Genomic DNA, 17,154 nt, shown 5'->3' with positions numbered 1-17,154 from the left:
TTTTATTATTTACTCTGTAAATTTTGATTTTTATAATGTGCTAGGAACGTGGGATGTGATAAACTTGTTAATAGTAACGGGGTATGATTAAACACATGGAGATAGGGTTACTCATATAATCCTTGATTGAGTCTAAATCGCACAAAATCGCAAATAAAATTGTTTTTCAATTGTTTTGGTTTACAATTTTACTGTGACGATTTAGTTTGAATAAATCTTAAATTAGAATTTACAAGATTTTAAACCAAACCAAACCAAAAGTTATAACAAACTAACAAATTATACGCATACTTTATCTTTTAAAAAAAAAAAGTTTCAATGTTCAAATAAGATATTTTGCAAATATATTAATTTTATAAATAAATAAATAAAACTTTTAATGTTATCTCTTCAGTTTGGGTTTCGTTTAATTTCTACTCCATGTAAGGGATGATTATCATTCAAAACATCAAATGAATATTACAATTCCAAATAAGGCATCAAAGATGTTGAGTCAACAAAATTGGATTATTGGTAAACAATCACCTTATCACCCTATCAATTAAAAATCAGTGCATATGTTTACGTACTAGTAAAATTGGATATTTTATCTATTTCCTTTCAAAAAAAAAAAATTATGGATATTTCATATTTTCATCTATTCGAAAAAAAGAATAATTAAAAAAAAAAAACACTACCTAGGTTAAGTAACGCTGTACAAATTATTGCATATAGTTTTCCTAATACATTTGCAGGATCATAATTTTTTAAACAGAAGAATGAATAAAGACACTGTTTACTAATTTTTCAAAAAAAAAAAAGATATTGTTTACTGTGACTACTTCAAATCTCAAAATCTATGGAGTACAAATTACAGTGTCTTCCAATTCTATAGTTCTATATATTCGACTACAAACTACATATCAGTTACAATTTTGCCAATTAGAGCAGCAACACAACTACAAACAGCTCGAAAGATCGATTTAACTATTTAAGCATGCAAAATTTCAATATACTTGTAACAATTTAGGGGGGAATCCTCTAGCTGATATGCCTGTCAATGGACAGAGGTTTATTGAAAAACTAATCTTCCTTTTTGGAAAAAAAATTTGTATACCCAGAACATGGTCTTTGTTGAAGAATGCAAACCGGACTAAGCCTCAATAATCTGCTCACTTGCAGGATTTAGAAACCTCGAGTGCCAGCTTATCCATAAACTGCCATTTTCGATGAAATCCCCAGCCTGGATTGCTCTGCATCATAAAGTTAAACAATATTGCTATTATAGTTTGTAATCGCATTTTTAGTAAGGAAATTCAGACAGTAGATTGTCCGATCAGAATTAACGGACTATATCATGAAACTTATCAACATACCGTCAGATCCTTTTTTAAGCATGAGTATTAAGAGTGAGTTTATGTCAACATACACAAGCAGGTGAAGCAGCTAAAGATTATAGCTACTAAGGAGAAAAATATGATTCCTAGAGAGCTCAAGCAGGGTGGGATGACCCTTCATAAGAGCTATCTTAGAAAGGCAGTGGTTTTCCCAATTTTGTTCAAAGCCGAAAGGCACTAACCAATCAATCGCAATGACTTCTATACATAAATTAAAGCAACTAGATAATAAAAGTCCATATTACTCCCCTATATAGGATGTGTTGCCTTCCTGTAGGTTCTTGCAAAACTTCACACTAATTTGGCACTCCCTCTGTTGGTCTGTCCTAAATGATTCTTCCAACTAGGCTTCAGCATGGACATAAAAATATACAGTAAACAGTAGCGAAGGCATTTACATATTAAGTTCGAATAAAATGTTGATAGTAAAAGAAAATGGTGGAAATATGAAGGAAAGGAAATGCACATGAAAAGTAACACAGATTATTTTGGAACAACCCAAAAATGGCTGGTAGGAATTATTTTGGGATAGAGAAAATAGAATATAACCAACTATCTCTATCAAAAGGATTAATGATTATAAAAAGATTTCCATACTTGTGTTACAAATATTCATCCATTTACTGGTAGATAATCTTAACATAGAATAACTGATCATCCTATATTCTTTACTGTCATATCATACATTATTTTGTTGTTCCCACTCATCCACAGATATCTGGGTACAACAGCAAAAAAGGCTGAAGGTATCAAAATCTCTATCTGTTCTTGTATCAGGACAGAGGAAGAGTTGGATGCAAACTAAAGCTTCACTTATAAGAGCAATGGCAACAAAATTGAATCTTGAATGCTTTGCTTCAAAGCTTTATGCTCTGCTGCTATGAGCAGAAATCTAAGATATTATGGCATTACACCCTTGCACCTTAAAATATTATACCCTAAAAAAGGGATAGCAAGGTAGGAAAGACCAACCTGGAGTGAGAGAACAGCACGGTCAGTAAAGTTCTTCACAGAATTAGGTACATTAGCAGGAATAGTTTTGGCAACTCTTTCCAATTCTTCATGTTGCTGCTTTGCAGTTGCTATATCAGGCCCACAATAGTGATCGACAATCTCTTTCAAAAGTGAAACTTTCTCCATTGTCTCATTTAGAATTTCCTAGCAAATGCCACATAATTATTAGAATGAATGTTGTCTTAGACAAATGATAAATCATGTAAACTATAAGCCATATGAACAAGCGTCCCAAAAGAGCTATGCATCTCTATAACTTACTGAAAAATGTCAGCAGTAAGGTAATAACTGAGAAACCAATATTATTTCTTCACAAACACATAAACCTACTCATTCGTTGTCTGTCATTGCGTGTGCTCACACTCAAGTTCCATTGAAGCCAAATAAACAGCTTTTCACCCTTAAAAGGACAAACTAGCTACAATTTCATCAACACAGAAGCACGTAACTACCAAGGCACAAACACATACACACGTGATCTGATCCCTATATTATTATATGTGTACATGTATACATGTGTGTGTTTTAATCCTAAACTTAATAGCTCTTTAAACCAAATTATCAGTCTTCTTAATTAAGGTGGAATGATGTGAAAGGTCAAATAACGTTGGAAGGGAAATGGAGAGGAATTAGCACTGATTACAATACAAGAGAATGAATAAGAATTCAAAGATACAAGAAACAAATTGCGAAACCATTTTTAACAAACAGTTTCGATAAATTCATGTTAAAGCAAAGTAGAAAAACAAGCTAATTAGCAGAAAATGCAACATAGCAGGACAATGCTTACCTCCCACTCCTCTTGATTCTCTATTCCCTCATAAGCCATCAAGAATGGCTTCATCTTCTCAAGAGCTTCACGAAGAGGAACAGGGGGATTCTCGTAAATATCAGGATTTGTCTCAAAATCTCCCATCAAATATTCAGGCTCCAATTCAATCTACAACCCAAAAGTGAAATCACCACATGAAATAGCTCATACAACAAGTACAAGAGAAAAGATTGAAGAACAGATACTACCTTAAGATTTGTATCATATGCCTCGAGATACTCATCCTCCTCTGGATCAGGCAAGACATCAGTAGCCATTTCTTCAAACGCCTCAGTCAGTCCAGCCATCATGCTGGGCCCAAGCTCCATGGCTAACTTTTCACCATCTGCATCATCACCCATGACAAGTTTGTCTCCTTCGTCTTCATCCTCCACTTCATCATCAGAGTCGTCTTTCGATCTACCACCCCTTCGCCTACGACCACCTCCTCTCTCAGCACCTCCATCTTCCCTTCTATCATCACCCCTAGACAAGATGCCAACTGCCTTCTTTATAGCCTCCTCTCTGCTTATTTTAGTCTTTGCACCTGCAGAGCCCTTCTCACTTTTCTCAGCTCTATCTCCCCCTCTTCCAGCTCCAATGACAGGAGCACCAACTTGCTTTGGCCTAATATGCCTATTCTCTTCTTTAACCCTATTTTCAAATACCGGTTTTCTATCAGGGATTCCCCTCCCTGTTCCTGACAATACATTCAAAATATTTTCAGGAAGATTCTTTTCTCCAATAGGCTGGCGAGGTACAGACTCAACTGATTCAGCTTCAGCTCTAGTGCCCGTAAATTCATCTTTCTTAAGAAATACAGGTGCTTTATGTTGTGATCCCAGTTCAATTCCTCCCTCAAAAGACTGTTGAACTGGACCGCCTCTACCCTGACTTAATCCTGGTTGCCGTGGTGGTGGGTTTGATGCAACAAAGGAATTATATGAATGAAGAAATGGGGAGGAAGGTAGGGGTATTCCACTTCCATGCCCACGTCCTGCAGGAGGTAATGATTTATCGGAATCCTCCGATCACTCATTCGAGTCAGCTATACCAGCCACAAAATTATAAAGAGGCGAACCGGAGACACCCGGCCTCGGCCTCTACCTCCTCCTGAGCCATCCCCAGCAGAGGAGGAAAAGGCAGAACAAGAAACAAGTTTACTTGTCCGCCCAATTGTTGTACTTCCTAATCCACTAGGGTTCATAAACAACCCAATTCTTCCTCTCATTTTCACACCTTTCCTTAAACCCTATCAAACTTCTCCCCAAATATGTCCAGTAAAGCAGCAAAATTAAAGGGTTCACCTTGTCAAAGGAAATAAAGAGTAACTAAATCAGTAAACTATTGATAATCTGGGTTTTTTCTAACTTAAGTTAATCACTCAAAGTTTCCCAATTAAATTGATGGGAAACTCACTAACATTGATCTGAATAACTAGACATTTATTTCTGAGAAATTAATTACTGTAAATTGGGTTTTAAACCCATTTCTCCAGAAAAATCAAATCTTGAATTTCACATTCCGCAAATTAGTTCTGAATATAACAAATTTAAGTAAAACATCAAATGATGGATATCAATCCAATTGAGTTACAAGAATCTTAAAAAATAATGATATTGAATCTAAAAGAAATTCAACAGTGTGAAGAGTTACAAATAACTTACCCAACAATGTCAGCACTCCATCGAGAATAGACAGCACCCAAGAATCAGAGCAAATCTTCTGAGCAAAAATGGCGAGAAGAAGAGGAGATGGCGTTGGGTTTTGAGTTTTAGCCCAGTTGGGTTCTGGGTTTTAGGCTTTTCCTTTAGCCAATGAGGCTTACATTTTTATTTTATTTTTTAAATTCTTTCCTTAGAAACTAGAAAGTCTATAACTTTTATTTTTATTTTTAAAGGTGAGAAAAATAAATATTAGAAAGTCATACGTAGGGAAATTCCTAATGTATCAAAAAAGAAAAAAAAAAAAGTAAATCAAATATATAGGCCCTATTTTTCTAAGTAGTGGGTTTCTGGTGCGGCTGGCCGCACCATGCGGCAAGTTGTCAATTCAACAAATGACAAAAGTAACCCCCAGACAAAGTAAACCCCAAGACAAAAGTAACCCCTGACTGACTTAGTAACCCTTGACCAAGTAACCCTGACTGACCTAGTAACCCCTAACCGACCTGGTAACCCCCGACCTAGTAACCCCTAACCGACCTAGTAACCCCCGACCTAGTAACCCCAAGTAACCCCTAACCGACCTAGTAACCCCCGACCTAGCTTAGCAACCCCAAGTAACCCCTGGCCGCCGACCTAGTAACCCGAAGTAACCCCCGACCGACCTAGTAACCCCAAGTAACCCCTGACCGACGACCTAGTAACCCTAAGTAACCCCTGACCGACGACCTAGTAACCCCTGACCGATGACCTAGTAACCCCTAACCAGACCACCTAGTAACCCCGGATCTAGTAACCCCTTACCCACCACCAACGAACCACTACCAACCTAAACGCCTTGCCACTAGCCCCTAACCCACAAACAAACCCCAATCCAACCAAACCATTTTTAAAAAAAATCAAATCAAACAAATGCCTTAAAATGTTAACAATGGTTTCGAATATCACTTCAAATATGGCTAAAAAGGCCAAATTCGACCATGAAAACTCTAGATCTAGAGTTTTCATGGCCGAATTTGGCCTTAAAAACTTTGAACTTGTTTTCCGACGACGGAGTCACCAAACCACCACTACCCTCCCAGTGAAACCACTACTTCCGACGAACGAACCATGAAGACGACTATTGATGACGATTGCGAAATTTGTGTTACGTTCTCTAAGAAAATGAGATGAATGTTCTGGCTTGAAGAAGAAGAAAAGAGGAGAGAGAAAGAATTTTTTTAAGAAGGAGAGAGAAAGAATTTTTTTTCTTTTTTTAAAAAAAAATTGTGGCTGGCCACACCGTGTGGCCAGCCACATATGAAACTTTGTATTTTTTAAGCTGTTGTGTTCTGGTTTATTCTGTTAAATATTCTACTAAGTAGTAAGTATAAATAAGATGCTCTGCTCGAGAGCAGATCAAATTGAGTCAGCAGAGCAAACCATAGTAGATTCATCAGAGCAAAGCACGTGTCTGTAAAACAGAGCATATTTTCAGCAAAACAAAGCAGATTTCAGCCCTGTTCCTTTGAGCTTCTGGACAATTAGAGCAGAGCAGATTTCAATAGTGCATAACAAGTGTCAGTAGAGCAGAGCAAATTTCAACAATGCAGAGCATAGCAATTAGCAGCTCAAAAGAACCGGGCTTAACGAGTACATCAATATCAATACTATTAGATATAATGACCTACAATAATATTAGCTATTCATATGATCGATTTGACTATGATTATGTGGATTCCGCTCTTATTAATTGGAGCTTCATGACTATGGTTTAAGTAGGTTTGATAAAAGTAGTGTGATTAGATGTTTTGCGAATTATGTTAGACATCGACTTAATTTAAAGAAGGTAAAGGCAGTGGAGTTAATGTGGATTTTGATTTGTAGTAAACATAAACTTTATGCTTGTTGGTATTGTAAATTTGTAGAAATTTTATAGAAATTCAAATGAATCTAGGCTATCAAATACAGAGTGTAACAGAAATTTGAACCACCTAAAAGTTTAAGGTTACTTCTTTTTTTTTTTTTTTTGATGTTTTTTTGGTGTTCCACCCGTTTCATCCTTTGGGCTAATCCGGATTCGGAGATCAGTTCTGGGTGGTTAGGTTCCAGTTCCCTTCCGATTATTGTTGCGGGGGATCGAACACGAGTTCTCCCTACCAAGTGTAGTCTCAATCACCACTACACCAACAACCAATTGTTTATTTTTTTATGTTAAGTTTAAAGGAAACTTCATCCAAATTAACTGGTGATAAATATTTGGAACAACACCTTAAACTTATACGGAGTATAATCTGGAATATTAACTTGAATTTTCTTTATTTACCAAAAAAAAAAAAAAAAAAAACTTGAATTTTCTTTACTTATGTAAAATATAGTGTTTAACACTTCCTCTCACACTTAAGTATCCAAAAAAAAATACTCATAGATCTTATTGAAAGTAAATTAATAGCAATACTCTCATCAAAAAGATAAAAAAAGATTTATTATTAAAAGCAATACTCTTAGAAGTTGGACATCCTATCAAAGTAAATCCTTTGACTATAATGCCATTTTATATGAATTTGTCTCTCTCATTGTGGGATCTACAATGCCAAATTGTTAACTCTACTAATTCAAGGCAAATAAAATCATACTCTTAACTTACTAATTTTGTATGAATAACAAATTTCATACCAATTTCCATAAGCAAGGAATGAAATTTCATATTAAACTTACTAATTATAGAAACACCAATCAATTTGGTAACACCAGAAATAGATTAAGAATAAATGATTGACCACTTGGAGTTTCCTATAATTTTTAATGGAGAAGAAAGCAGCCAATTGACCATTTTATTATGAAGTACAATGAATTTTATCAAGTTGAAATACTCAAATTTGAACAAATGCACCAGCATATATATATGTTTTCCCATTTAAGGCCCCTGGTTTTTCAAACACAATAACCCATAGTTTTCATCTTAGATTGAAATACAATTCTTGTAAAACAATTTAAACTTTGTATTTGATTGACTCTTCCTAGCATTGAAAGGTCATCAAATCTCCTATTTAAACAATTTGAATTTCATTTACATAAATTTATACTACTACCTTTTATCTTACCAAGGCCAAAATAATTCAGATTTTGTTCAAACCAGCATGAGTCTCGAAAACGTTACGTGTCCTGCCTCAAATGGCACATTTTTATGTCTTTCACCATATTTTTCATAGAATATAACATGTCATTTACCATGATATATATCGTATGCTTATTATGTTTCATTCTTTTTTTTTTCGTAATGTGTTTTTGTTGGTATGTAACAGTTTTGTTTACTGAAGAACAAGAAGCCCTAGTTGTTAAATCATGGAATGTCATGAAAAAGAACTCTGCTGAACTAGGTCTCAAGTTGTTCTTGAGGTAACAAACTCTATTAACTAATTGGATTAGCTTCATGATTACCTCCTTTTATTTGTATTTTTTTTTTTTTCTCGAATTTGTTTGTTTACATTGTAATCAAATTGGTTACGTGCAGGATATTTGAGATTGCACCAACAGCAAAGAAAATGTTCTCTTTTGTAAGGGACTCGAACGTTCCCTTGGAGCAAAACCCAAAGCTCAAAGCCCATGCTATGTCTGTTTTTGTAATGGTACGTATGAAATTTTTGACTCCCAAAAATAGTTATGATAGATACTGTCTCCGTTCCAATTTTCTAGTACACCTAGTGGCCGGATTGCTATGAAAATGGCATATATGTCACCTTTATATTTTGTAATTTCTCATGTTTATCGCTGCTTCTCTATCTCTCAGACGTGTAAATCAGCTGCTCAGCTTAGAAAAGCAGGGAAAGTAACTGTTGGTGAGTCTACCTTGAAGCATATGGGGTCAGTCCACCTAAAATATGGAGTTGTAGATGAACATTTTGAGGTAATTCATTAGAAACTCTTTTCAAGTTATAATGCATTTTCTTTCAAAACTCCTAGATTGGTATGTTTATGTTCATTTTGAGCTTAGAAGATGTGTGGATTACTTGTATAGGTGACTAGATTCGCGTTGCTGGAAACAATAAAAGAGGCGGTTCCAGAGATGTGGTCGCCGGAGATGAAGAATGCTTGGACGGAAGCTTTTAATCAGTTGGTTGCTGCTATTAAGGCTGAAATGAAGCCTTCATCTACAGCTTAAGTTCACTTGGAAAATAAACTTGCTTTTGACACTATATAAGTTCATTTTTATACACAATATAATGTTTCATACTCCATAATCAATAATGTACAATTGTTGTATAATATATATTCCGTCTTACATTCGAATAACCAATATCATCATTATTTCTTTTGTTGTAAATCTCTTAAACTTTATCGGATCATATAACATTAGATCGAATATGTATATGACATGAAGACATACGTTGCTACAAGTCTACAATCATTAAGTGCACCTTACCATTTCATTCAATAAATTCTTGCTTGATCTTGATGTTATATTTCCCCATTCTTATCAAATTCCGTTTATTCAATCATTATCATTGAAGGAACGCTAGTGAAGACTACTTCAAGTTTTCAACATATTAGATTATTATTAGATGAAGAAATTTATGTCCATGTTAAAGCTTTACTATTGGGGAATTTTATATCATTTTTAATACAGTATCATATTTTTTAATTATTATTATAAATTATTAAAAAAAAAAATCTGTTTTCTATAGACCTTCCAAAGTACCAATACATCATAGTAGCCATCTCCTAACAAGCCAAATAAAGCTCATGAAATATGCCAAATGGCTAACCCACAAATTTATAGTCTGTCCTGTTAGCCGCCAAATTGATTTAGAACACAGTTGCTTTTCATGCATTTCTCGAATTGAATTAGGAAGACGTATTTGAATTTTGTCACATCTGATAAAGTTATCCTTTCCTTCCGGCTGGATACTAAATTTGTTCTACTTAATCGATTAAATATACATGTATCGGTTGGATTTTAAAAACGATTACGTAACTTTCATATCTGTATAAGAAAAAGTATAGTCATATACAATTTTATTGAATTTATTTTGATTATTTTTGTTATACGGAATTTTTTTTTTTTTACCTAAGATAATCTATACATTAATATAATTATTAAAATTGTGCATTGATAAGCATGAAAATACTCCAACCTCTGTCACCGACTCACCGCCCACTGCACCCGTTGTGGCCTTAATGTTGTCAAATAAAGGGGAGGGGAGGTCGTCACTCATCTATCAAAGCCTCAAAGGGAATTGATGTGTCTTTTGTCAACTGCAAACTAAAAACTTTGAACATAATTAACAAAGGCTAAATTAAATGAGACTTCATGATATATACTTCCATTAAGAATTGAAGTCACATTAACACTCTTTGAAAGGATAATGTAATCAATTCTAAAGAAACTAGCTTTTACAACTCTGTTACTAATGTCTACCAATATTTCAAGTACGTGTGCCATTCTAGCCAAAATATCTATTATTATGAACTCCTTTATTACACCTTTAACTTTCAATTAACTTTTGCATAATTCACATACACCGTTTTAATCAATGTTTGCGAGTTCGACATATTATTGAAGTGTGGGTCATTGTTACAATCTTCTCGATTAATAGTTTCAAATATCAAAGTTTTATTATTTAGGAAAAATTGAAAAGAATAATCCTTTATATTATTAGTATAAAATATACATTAGGTTAGCAGGTGTGTCGATCAAACTATGTATCTATATTAAAACAAATGAAAAAGTTTTAATGAAAATATTTGTCACTCAACTCTTTTTGTCTTATATCCTTCTGTCGCCCTACTAAATTCCTTATACACCGTACATGTTCAAACCTTAACAACCTAACAAGAAGATTATTTGAGAGCAGAGGCAGGAAAACAAGATATAGATATACAAAGTTGAGAGTTCTTAGCATCTTAGCAACATGACACATGCAATTACCTAAGCAGGTAAAGTAGGTTGACTCTACACTTCCTTGAAAGGCTACTGCATGCTCAGATTGCTCACATAGTCACATTAGTAGTTTAGTACATTGTACTGAGATTACTTATTTTTGTTTTAAAGAACCAAGATCTAATTTTTGTTGTATTTATATTTTATACATCTCTTACCAAGTTTTAATTCCCATCTTCATATTTTCCAATGGATTTTATCTGCACCAAACCCCCTGCCTCCAAAGGTAATGTCATTTTCCTACATTCTTTCATTTTGATTTTTTAGATATTATCAAATTTACTTGGGTTTTTATTTTTTTCAAAAAAAGATTAATGTTTTTTTTTTTATTTTTTTAATTATTGTTGTGGGTTTTTTTGCAGGTATTTGCATTTCCAATGCAGTGAAATTTCATGGTGATTTTTCTCCACAGAAAAATTCCAATTTCCTCTGTTTTAACAGAGGATTCACTGAGTTGTCATGGATCAAAAGGGAAAATTTTCAATTTCAGGGACTTTTTTGCAAAGATTCCAGATTCATGACTAGTAAAATCCTTCTCCCTTCAATTTATTTTCTAAATTAATATTGATTATATTATATAATCTGAATTAATAAACACTTTATTGGGTGATTAATTATATTAGGTGTAAGCAAGAGGAATAATGGTGGATTAATTGTAAAAGCATTCAGTGAAGAGCAGGAAATTCTAGTGGTTAAATCTTGGAATGCCATGAAAAAGAATGCTTCTGAATTGGGCCTTAAACTTTTCTTAAGGTTAAATAATCATCTAATTAAATCCCAGAAATTTGATTAATTAGTATATTTATAATCTTCCTCTATTTTAGAATTACTAATTTGGGAATGGATTTAAATTCAGGGTTTTTGAGATTGCACCCACTGCAAAGAAATTGTTCTCATTCTTAAATGATTCTAATGATGTTCCTTTGGAAAAGAACCCAAAACTTAAGGCCCATGCCTTAACTGTCTTCGCTATGGTAATTACTCCTTCCGTTCCTTTTTGTTCTTTTTTATCATTCGTGTCTAGATTTTTTTTTACCTCAAATACATCAAAATTTCTTAACTTTGTCATGAAGTCAACCAAAGAGGAAAAAAAGTCAATACTTAAAAATCTAATCTTGTTTTTTTTCTTCTTAATTTAGACTTGTGAATCAGCTGTTAATTTGAGGAAGGCAGGAAAGGCCACAGTGAAAGATTCCAACTTGAAGGATTTAGGAGAGTTGCACTACAAATATGGGGTGGTTGATGAGCATTTTGAGGTAATTAATTAGATTAAACAAATTGTAATGTCATATTATATGTCATTTGCAAGTATTATTAACATTGTAACAATATGATCTTTGTTTTCACATAAAGGTTGTTAGATTCGCGCTACTCGAAACCATTAAAGAAGCAGTTCCTGAAATGTGGTCATCAGAGATGAAGGAAGCTTGGACAGAAGCTTATAATCAGCTAGTTGCTGCTATTAAACAACAAATGAAACCTTCAGCACAAGTTGTTTAGTGACAAAAATATCTTATGTAACAACAATATTATGTTTTTTTTTTAGTAAGATAGCCTTGAATAAATGTGTTACAAAGTTTGTTAGATTAGACTAGTTATTAATGTATGATGATTTCTAGCATTAGTCCAAATAAATGTATGAAAGAATGAATATCTGTTCAAATAATGTAGATTCAGTGAATTAGATAACAAACAGAAAAAAAGAATAAGAAAGCAAATCACTTTATTGAGATTTTAATTTTTCTTCGTTTGTTGGATTTTAAGGGCCCTTGTACAGTACAAATGTTTGGTACATCCAGCTATTTGAATCTCAATTTATGCATGCATTCAAGTTTGATGGACAAGTACCCTTATCATTAACCCTTTAATAGTTAATACTAGAGAAGTCCGATCCTTTTCTTATAATCCGTCATTGTCTTGCCACCCTGTTCTTGCCCCCCGGCACACGTGTGTTTGCAGGGGGTGGGGGGCGAAATTATTTTAAATTATTGCCTTACCGGTGTATGTACATGTGAATAAAAAACGTTTATTGTAGACAAGTTTCAAATACATTTATTCTAACATTAAATTCTAATGTGCTCACTAGTTACTATGTTACAAAAGAAAGTGTAACCCACTTAGAACCATAGGTTGGGATAAGACCAAGTTATCGGGCTTATCTTGTTCTAGGCTCCTTTCTTAGCTGATAAAATGATGAAGGAACGGGTCCGATTAAACAATCCGATTTAAACTTGATCAAGCATAAAACACACCATATTAATGATCACAAGAGCAAGAGCACAATGTTAATGCATCGGGCCCGAAATCTAATTGGTTATGCAAAATCTTTAAAAGCATGAATGAATCCATAATTACAAATGTACTAACACCATATCCTTGTCCTTGGACTTAATTATATGTACAAAAACCAGCTCATAGTGCTAATAATTGAACCAAAAGTTGAACAAGCAAAGAAATGGAAGATATAGAAGGTTGTTACTTGTTACAATTCGTACCTTTTCTTTTCCCAAATTTGGCCTTTTGCATAAAATCAGACCAATAACAACAATTAATTGGTGCTGCCCATAATGTGCCCACTTAGTGTTACACATATATGAACCTTTAAATGATTCATTGTCGGCCAAATTGGCCATTTTTACATGTTCATTTTTACACCAATTCACAACATTGCAACTCTCTAGAGATACACACGTTGCTTTTGGTCACATCGCGTACAACTACAAGTTAAAATTACGACCATCACTCTAAAAAAATGGTCGTAAAATTTTTTACATTTTTCATTTTTTCGAGTTTCATCAAACTAAAAATGAATACAAAACAAAATTTAAATCCCAATTCTTCGGCTACCTCGCCGTGCCTGTGGGTAGAGTGCACCAATAGCATCAAGCCCACTTAGGACGCGACACGAGCTACGAGCTTGAGCAACAATTTTGGCAACATTAGAGTGACTTCTTTTGATATTAGAGAACCCAAGTGCTATACTAGCTTTAATAGCTAACCCACATAAGTCCTCAAGAGAAAGGACTTTATGAGCTTGAGAAAGTGGTAAAAGAAAGTATATCTGACCTAGCTCAAGTTCTTCATCATATGAAATTTGAGGAGCAATTGAATCAACATACATTGACTCCGAACTTGCAAGAAAACAACTTGTGTGTTGAGAGAGTACACGATGCGCAGTGATCGCCTCGTTGAACTCGTCTAAGCTTCCATCTGGATGAATGATCATAACCGTAGGTCTCAAAGAGAGAAAGTTGCCATTTCTTTTGGTCATTTGAGAGCTACAAATGCCCATCTTTTTTGGTAAGAAGAGAAAAAAAAGAGATTAAGATGTTATGCATGAATAAAGAGGAAAACAAATATATTGGGATTTATAGAGGAAGATTTAGGCCCTAGTTAGCCCCACCATTATATTGTAAGGACAAATGAAAATGATTTTCCTAGAAAGGGCATTGACAATAAAAAGGAGATAAATTATCATAAACTATATGATTTGAAAAGGCTTGATATATACCAAAATAATAGTCTTACATACATCACAAATTGTTGAAAATTATATGGTTTACATATAACTTTTTATGTAACAACCAAAAGGATGTAGCAAGAAAATGCAACATTGCGCTTTCGGTTGATAGCCAGCTTGCAGTGACCGTAATGTTAGTGTGAAGTATTTTCTATGTCAATTGACATGGTAAATTCGATACTTGGTGAATTCTAGAGTGAAAAATCAAACCACCAAGAAGTTTCTACTATTTTTGATGCGACATATTATTATGTAAGTACAACTAGTTATTGATCCGGATAATATAATAATTGTTATGCTATGAACGATTGTACATGATAAAAAAAAATTAAATTGTTACGAAGTATATGAACTTGTTTGGTTGCCTAATAAATTCATGGGAAGTTTATTTTCCTAGGAAATAGATTTCTATATACTTATTTGGTTGACAATTATGCAGGAAGTAGGACTTCCTAAGAACTTTTACTTCCCACAAAATGGAGGAATTAACTTACCTAGTCCCCCCCTAGGTAAGTTAAACTTCCTATGGGAAGTAGAAATTCCCACATTCAACCAAACAAATTTTGACAATTCCTAGGAATTACAATTTCATGGGCATTGAGTTTTTATGGGAATTTCTACTTCCTCCATTCAACCAAACAAGTCCTATATTTAAAACAAGGACTATAATGGGGGGAAATTAAAAGTTTGGTTAGGAATATTTTTTTCAAATGGGTAGGTTGGTAATTAATTAATGACACTAAAATCAAACACACACTAGTCGAAGATTGAATTTTAAGTTGTACTTTCATATCTAACGTGAAGCCTAGGGTTCTTTTTTTTAGTTTGCCCCACCGGCCCACCCGGTTCACCAAGCTTAGCTTCGACGTACTACATTCGGATCTGACCCGACTTGCATACCGTGGCTTTTGATGGGTGAGTCTTCCAACCCAACAAGAGTATTCTGCAGTCGGTGAAGCTTGAACTCAAAACCTCCCTTAAGTGACATCAAGCTGCTTACCACTTAAGTCAACTTTTATTGGCTAAAGTCTTATAATTGTCAAAGAATATGTTCTATTAGTACCTCCTCAAATGAGCTTGGTGAAATTCGTCTTTGGCCTCACGCATAGAAGCCAGAGAGCTTGCTAATTAGAAACAATGGTTATATAGTTGGGTGTGATGCAACTGTACTACCAGGCCAGGCTACCAGCCAAGGTTAAAGGTTTTGATTAAACGAATTGGCAATTGAATATATCGACAATTCTGCAGTCGAGTTTAAGCACCCTATATACAGCTTTTTCACCTTAAATTCCTTTTCAAGATTTCAAACCTTATCCATGTATTTAGTATATACCGTATAAATTTCAAATCTTCATCTTTATGTCATGACAACTACTGACAAAATGGGGTATTATATATTTACTTCATGTCTTCCAATTTATGGAACTGAAATTCAGAGGTTAAAATTAAGGGTCTGTTCTCATTGACTGAAATCAGCTGAACTGAACTGAAATGAAGATTTTATAAGAGAAGGAAATTAGGAGCTGAACTGAACTGAAAATAAACATATGAGAACAGGCCCTAAGTCTAGTTGAAATACTTTTTCATAAATTGATTATTGAATTTGTATACAGTATCGAGTAACAACTCAGGCATACAATGTTATGAATCTTGCCTATGAGGGATAATTCAATTGATTAATGTCTAATTAAGAATTCAAATTTTTAATTTGGTTATATAATACGGAATATGATTATGGTCTTACCTCGATAGACAATAAAGTTGTCTAAATCTAATGACAAAGGTCTGGTGGTCACACGTTATGTTTTAGGGTTAAGTTTAAAATAATGACGTGATTAACCCTTACACCTCTTACGTAAAATATTGTTACAACACAGAGAGATTAATTATCCAAAAAACACTGGTTCTATATTCGTAAATTGAGATGGATTCCATTTCAATTATTAGTATGTCAACATTAAGGGAGTGGTTGATAGCAATCTATGTCAACTTGTTATATGCAAAGTATAATACTGTCTGGAAGTAATTGCAACTGAAAATGAAGTATCATCGTTGATCATACACCAATGATGTTACATATATCAGGTTAAAGTTGTGATCAGGGAGCTGCCACACAGTGACACAGCTATGTGCAAGTGAAAATTCAAAATTGTATGTGATTAGTGATTAAGATGGTGCAAAGTCGGTAATACAGGATAGATAGCTAAGAAATCAATTAAAATTATTACTTCCTAATATAATAGGTAATGTAACTAATAATAATGTTACATTTTCTATATACTTGGTACATAAGAGTCCAACATTTATACAAGTCAAGTCTTATTGGATTCACAAGGGGTACTTACTGCTTCATAGTATTCTCATCAATGAAAACTTGATTTCCAATAAAATTCATACATTAACTGATGTCGTCTTTATTAGAAAGTAAATTTAATAGCTTTACACATTTGTTTTTCAAGTGGACAAGATTGCTCAAGTGATCTCGACTTAGTTGGAGATTGGATAATCTACAAGCACGCTGAATAAAAACCATTTATACATACTAATTAAGGGTATGTTCACATTTACTTAATTTCAGTTCAGTTCAGCTCCAATCAGTTAAGTTCAGTTCAGTTCAGCTCCAATCAGTTCAGTTCAGCTCCTAATTTCCCTCTCTCATAAAATATTCATTTCATTTCAGTTCAGTTCAATTCAGCTCCAATCAGTTCAGTTCAGCTCCTAATTTCCCTCTCTCATAAAATATTCATTTCAGTTCAGTTCAGTTCAGTTCAGCTCCAATCAGTTCAGTTCAGCTCCTAATTTCCCTCTCTCATAAAATATTCAGTTCAGTTCAATTCAGTTCAGCTCAG

General features: G+C 34.0%; 4 protein-coding genes across 5 annotated transcripts; 2 read left to right on the top strand and 2 right to left on the bottom strand.

Moving 5' to 3' along the window:
• Nucleotides 1-807: 807 nt before the first annotated feature.
• LOC110704857 lies at nt 808-4,432 on the bottom strand. The gene is made up of 5 exons (XM_021882672.1): nt 4,283-4,432; nt 3,411-4,226; nt 3,181-3,330; nt 2,349-2,534; nt 808-1,232 (listed from the first exon to the last, which is right to left on the bottom strand). Exons 1-5 carry the CDS (start codon nt 4,430-4,432, stop codon nt 1,152-1,154), a joined length of 1,383 nt encoding a protein of 460 aa, XP_021738364.1. The 3' UTR covers nt 808-1,151.
• A 3,511-nt stretch (nt 4,433-7,943) lies between these two features.
• On the top strand, nt 7,944-9,257 carry LOC110705033 (non-symbiotic hemoglobin 1-like). Of its 2 annotated transcripts, XM_021882853.1 has the most exons (5): nt 7,944-7,999; nt 8,150-8,243; nt 8,359-8,473; nt 8,635-8,751; nt 8,863-9,257. In XM_021882853.1, exons 2-5 carry the CDS (start codon nt 8,200-8,202, stop codon nt 9,004-9,006), a joined length of 420 nt encoding a protein of 139 aa, XP_021738545.1. In that variant the 5' UTR covers nt 7,944-7,999; nt 8,150-8,199; the 3' UTR covers nt 9,007-9,257. The 2 variants fall into 2 exon arrangements, with proteins under 2 accessions (XP_021738545.1, XP_021738543.1); XM_021882851.1 differs by having other exon boundaries at nt 7,944-8,243.
• A 1,438-nt stretch (nt 9,258-10,695) lies between these two features.
• LOC110705032 (non-symbiotic hemoglobin 1-like) lies at nt 10,696-12,523 on the top strand. The gene is made up of 6 exons (XM_021882850.1): nt 10,696-11,011; nt 11,148-11,309; nt 11,409-11,538; nt 11,642-11,759; nt 11,925-12,041; nt 12,139-12,523. Exons 1-6 carry the CDS (start codon nt 10,975-10,977, stop codon nt 12,283-12,285), a joined length of 711 nt encoding a protein of 236 aa, XP_021738542.1. The 5' UTR covers nt 10,696-10,974; the 3' UTR covers nt 12,286-12,523.
• Nucleotides 12,524-13,337: 814 nt separating this feature from the next.
• Nucleotides 13,338-14,153, bottom strand: LOC110704906. Its single transcript, XM_021882717.1, has one exon. It carries the CDS (start codon nt 14,075-14,077, stop codon nt 13,610-13,612), a length of 468 nt encoding a protein of 155 aa, XP_021738409.1. The 5' UTR covers nt 14,078-14,153; the 3' UTR covers nt 13,338-13,609.
• Nucleotides 14,154-17,154: the final 3,001 nt, after the last annotated feature.

Source organism: Chenopodium quinoa, unplaced genomic scaffold (assembly GCF_001683475.1).
Source record: "Chenopodium quinoa cultivar QQ74 unplaced genomic scaffold, ASM168347v1, whole genome shotgun sequence".
Taxonomy (NCBI): Eukaryota; Viridiplantae; Streptophyta; class Magnoliopsida; order Caryophyllales; family Amaranthaceae; genus Chenopodium; species Chenopodium quinoa.
The sequence above is the reverse complement of the archived record's forward strand: the minus strand, read 5'-3'. Positions and strand labels throughout refer to the sequence as shown.

Excerpts from the sequence above, each read along its gene's own strand:
- LOC110704857 (XM_021882672.1), bottom strand. The coding sequence starts at position 4,432 with ATGAGAGGAAGAATTGGGTTGTTTATGAACCCTAGTGGATTAGGAAGT. Across the intron at positions 2,535-3,180 it reads AGAATCAAGAGGAGTGGGAG|GAAATTCTAAATGAGACAAT; the intron begins GTAAGCATTGTC and ends GGCATTTGCTAG. Across the intron at positions 1,233-2,348 it reads GTGCTGTTCTCTCACTCCAG|AGCAATCCAGGCTGGGGATT; the intron begins GTTGGTCTTTCC and ends TTTATGATGCAG.
- LOC110705033 (XM_021882851.1), top strand. The coding sequence starts at position 8,032 with ATGTCTTTCACCATATTTTTCATAGAATATAACATGTCATTTACCATG. Across the intron at positions 8,474-8,634 it reads CTATGTCTGTTTTTGTAATG|ACGTGTAAATCAGCTGCTCA; the intron begins GTACGTATGAAA and ends TCTATCTCTCAG. Across the intron at positions 8,752-8,862 it reads TTGTAGATGAACATTTTGAG|GTGACTAGATTCGCGTTGCT; the intron begins GTAATTCATTAG and ends TTACTTGTATAG.
- LOC110705032 (XM_021882850.1), top strand. The coding sequence starts at position 10,975 with ATGGATTTTATCTGCACCAAACCCCCTGCCTCCAAAG. Across the intron at positions 11,539-11,641 it reads GGCCTTAAACTTTTCTTAAG|GGTTTTTGAGATTGCACCCA; the intron begins GTTAAATAATCA and ends ATTTAAATTCAG. Across the intron at positions 12,042-12,138 it reads TGGTTGATGAGCATTTTGAG|GTTGTTAGATTCGCGCTACT; the intron begins GTAATTAATTAG and ends TTTCACATAAAG.
- LOC110704906 (XM_021882717.1), bottom strand. The coding sequence starts at position 14,077 with ATGGGCATTTGTAGCTCTCAAATGACCAAAAGAAATGGCAACTTTCTC.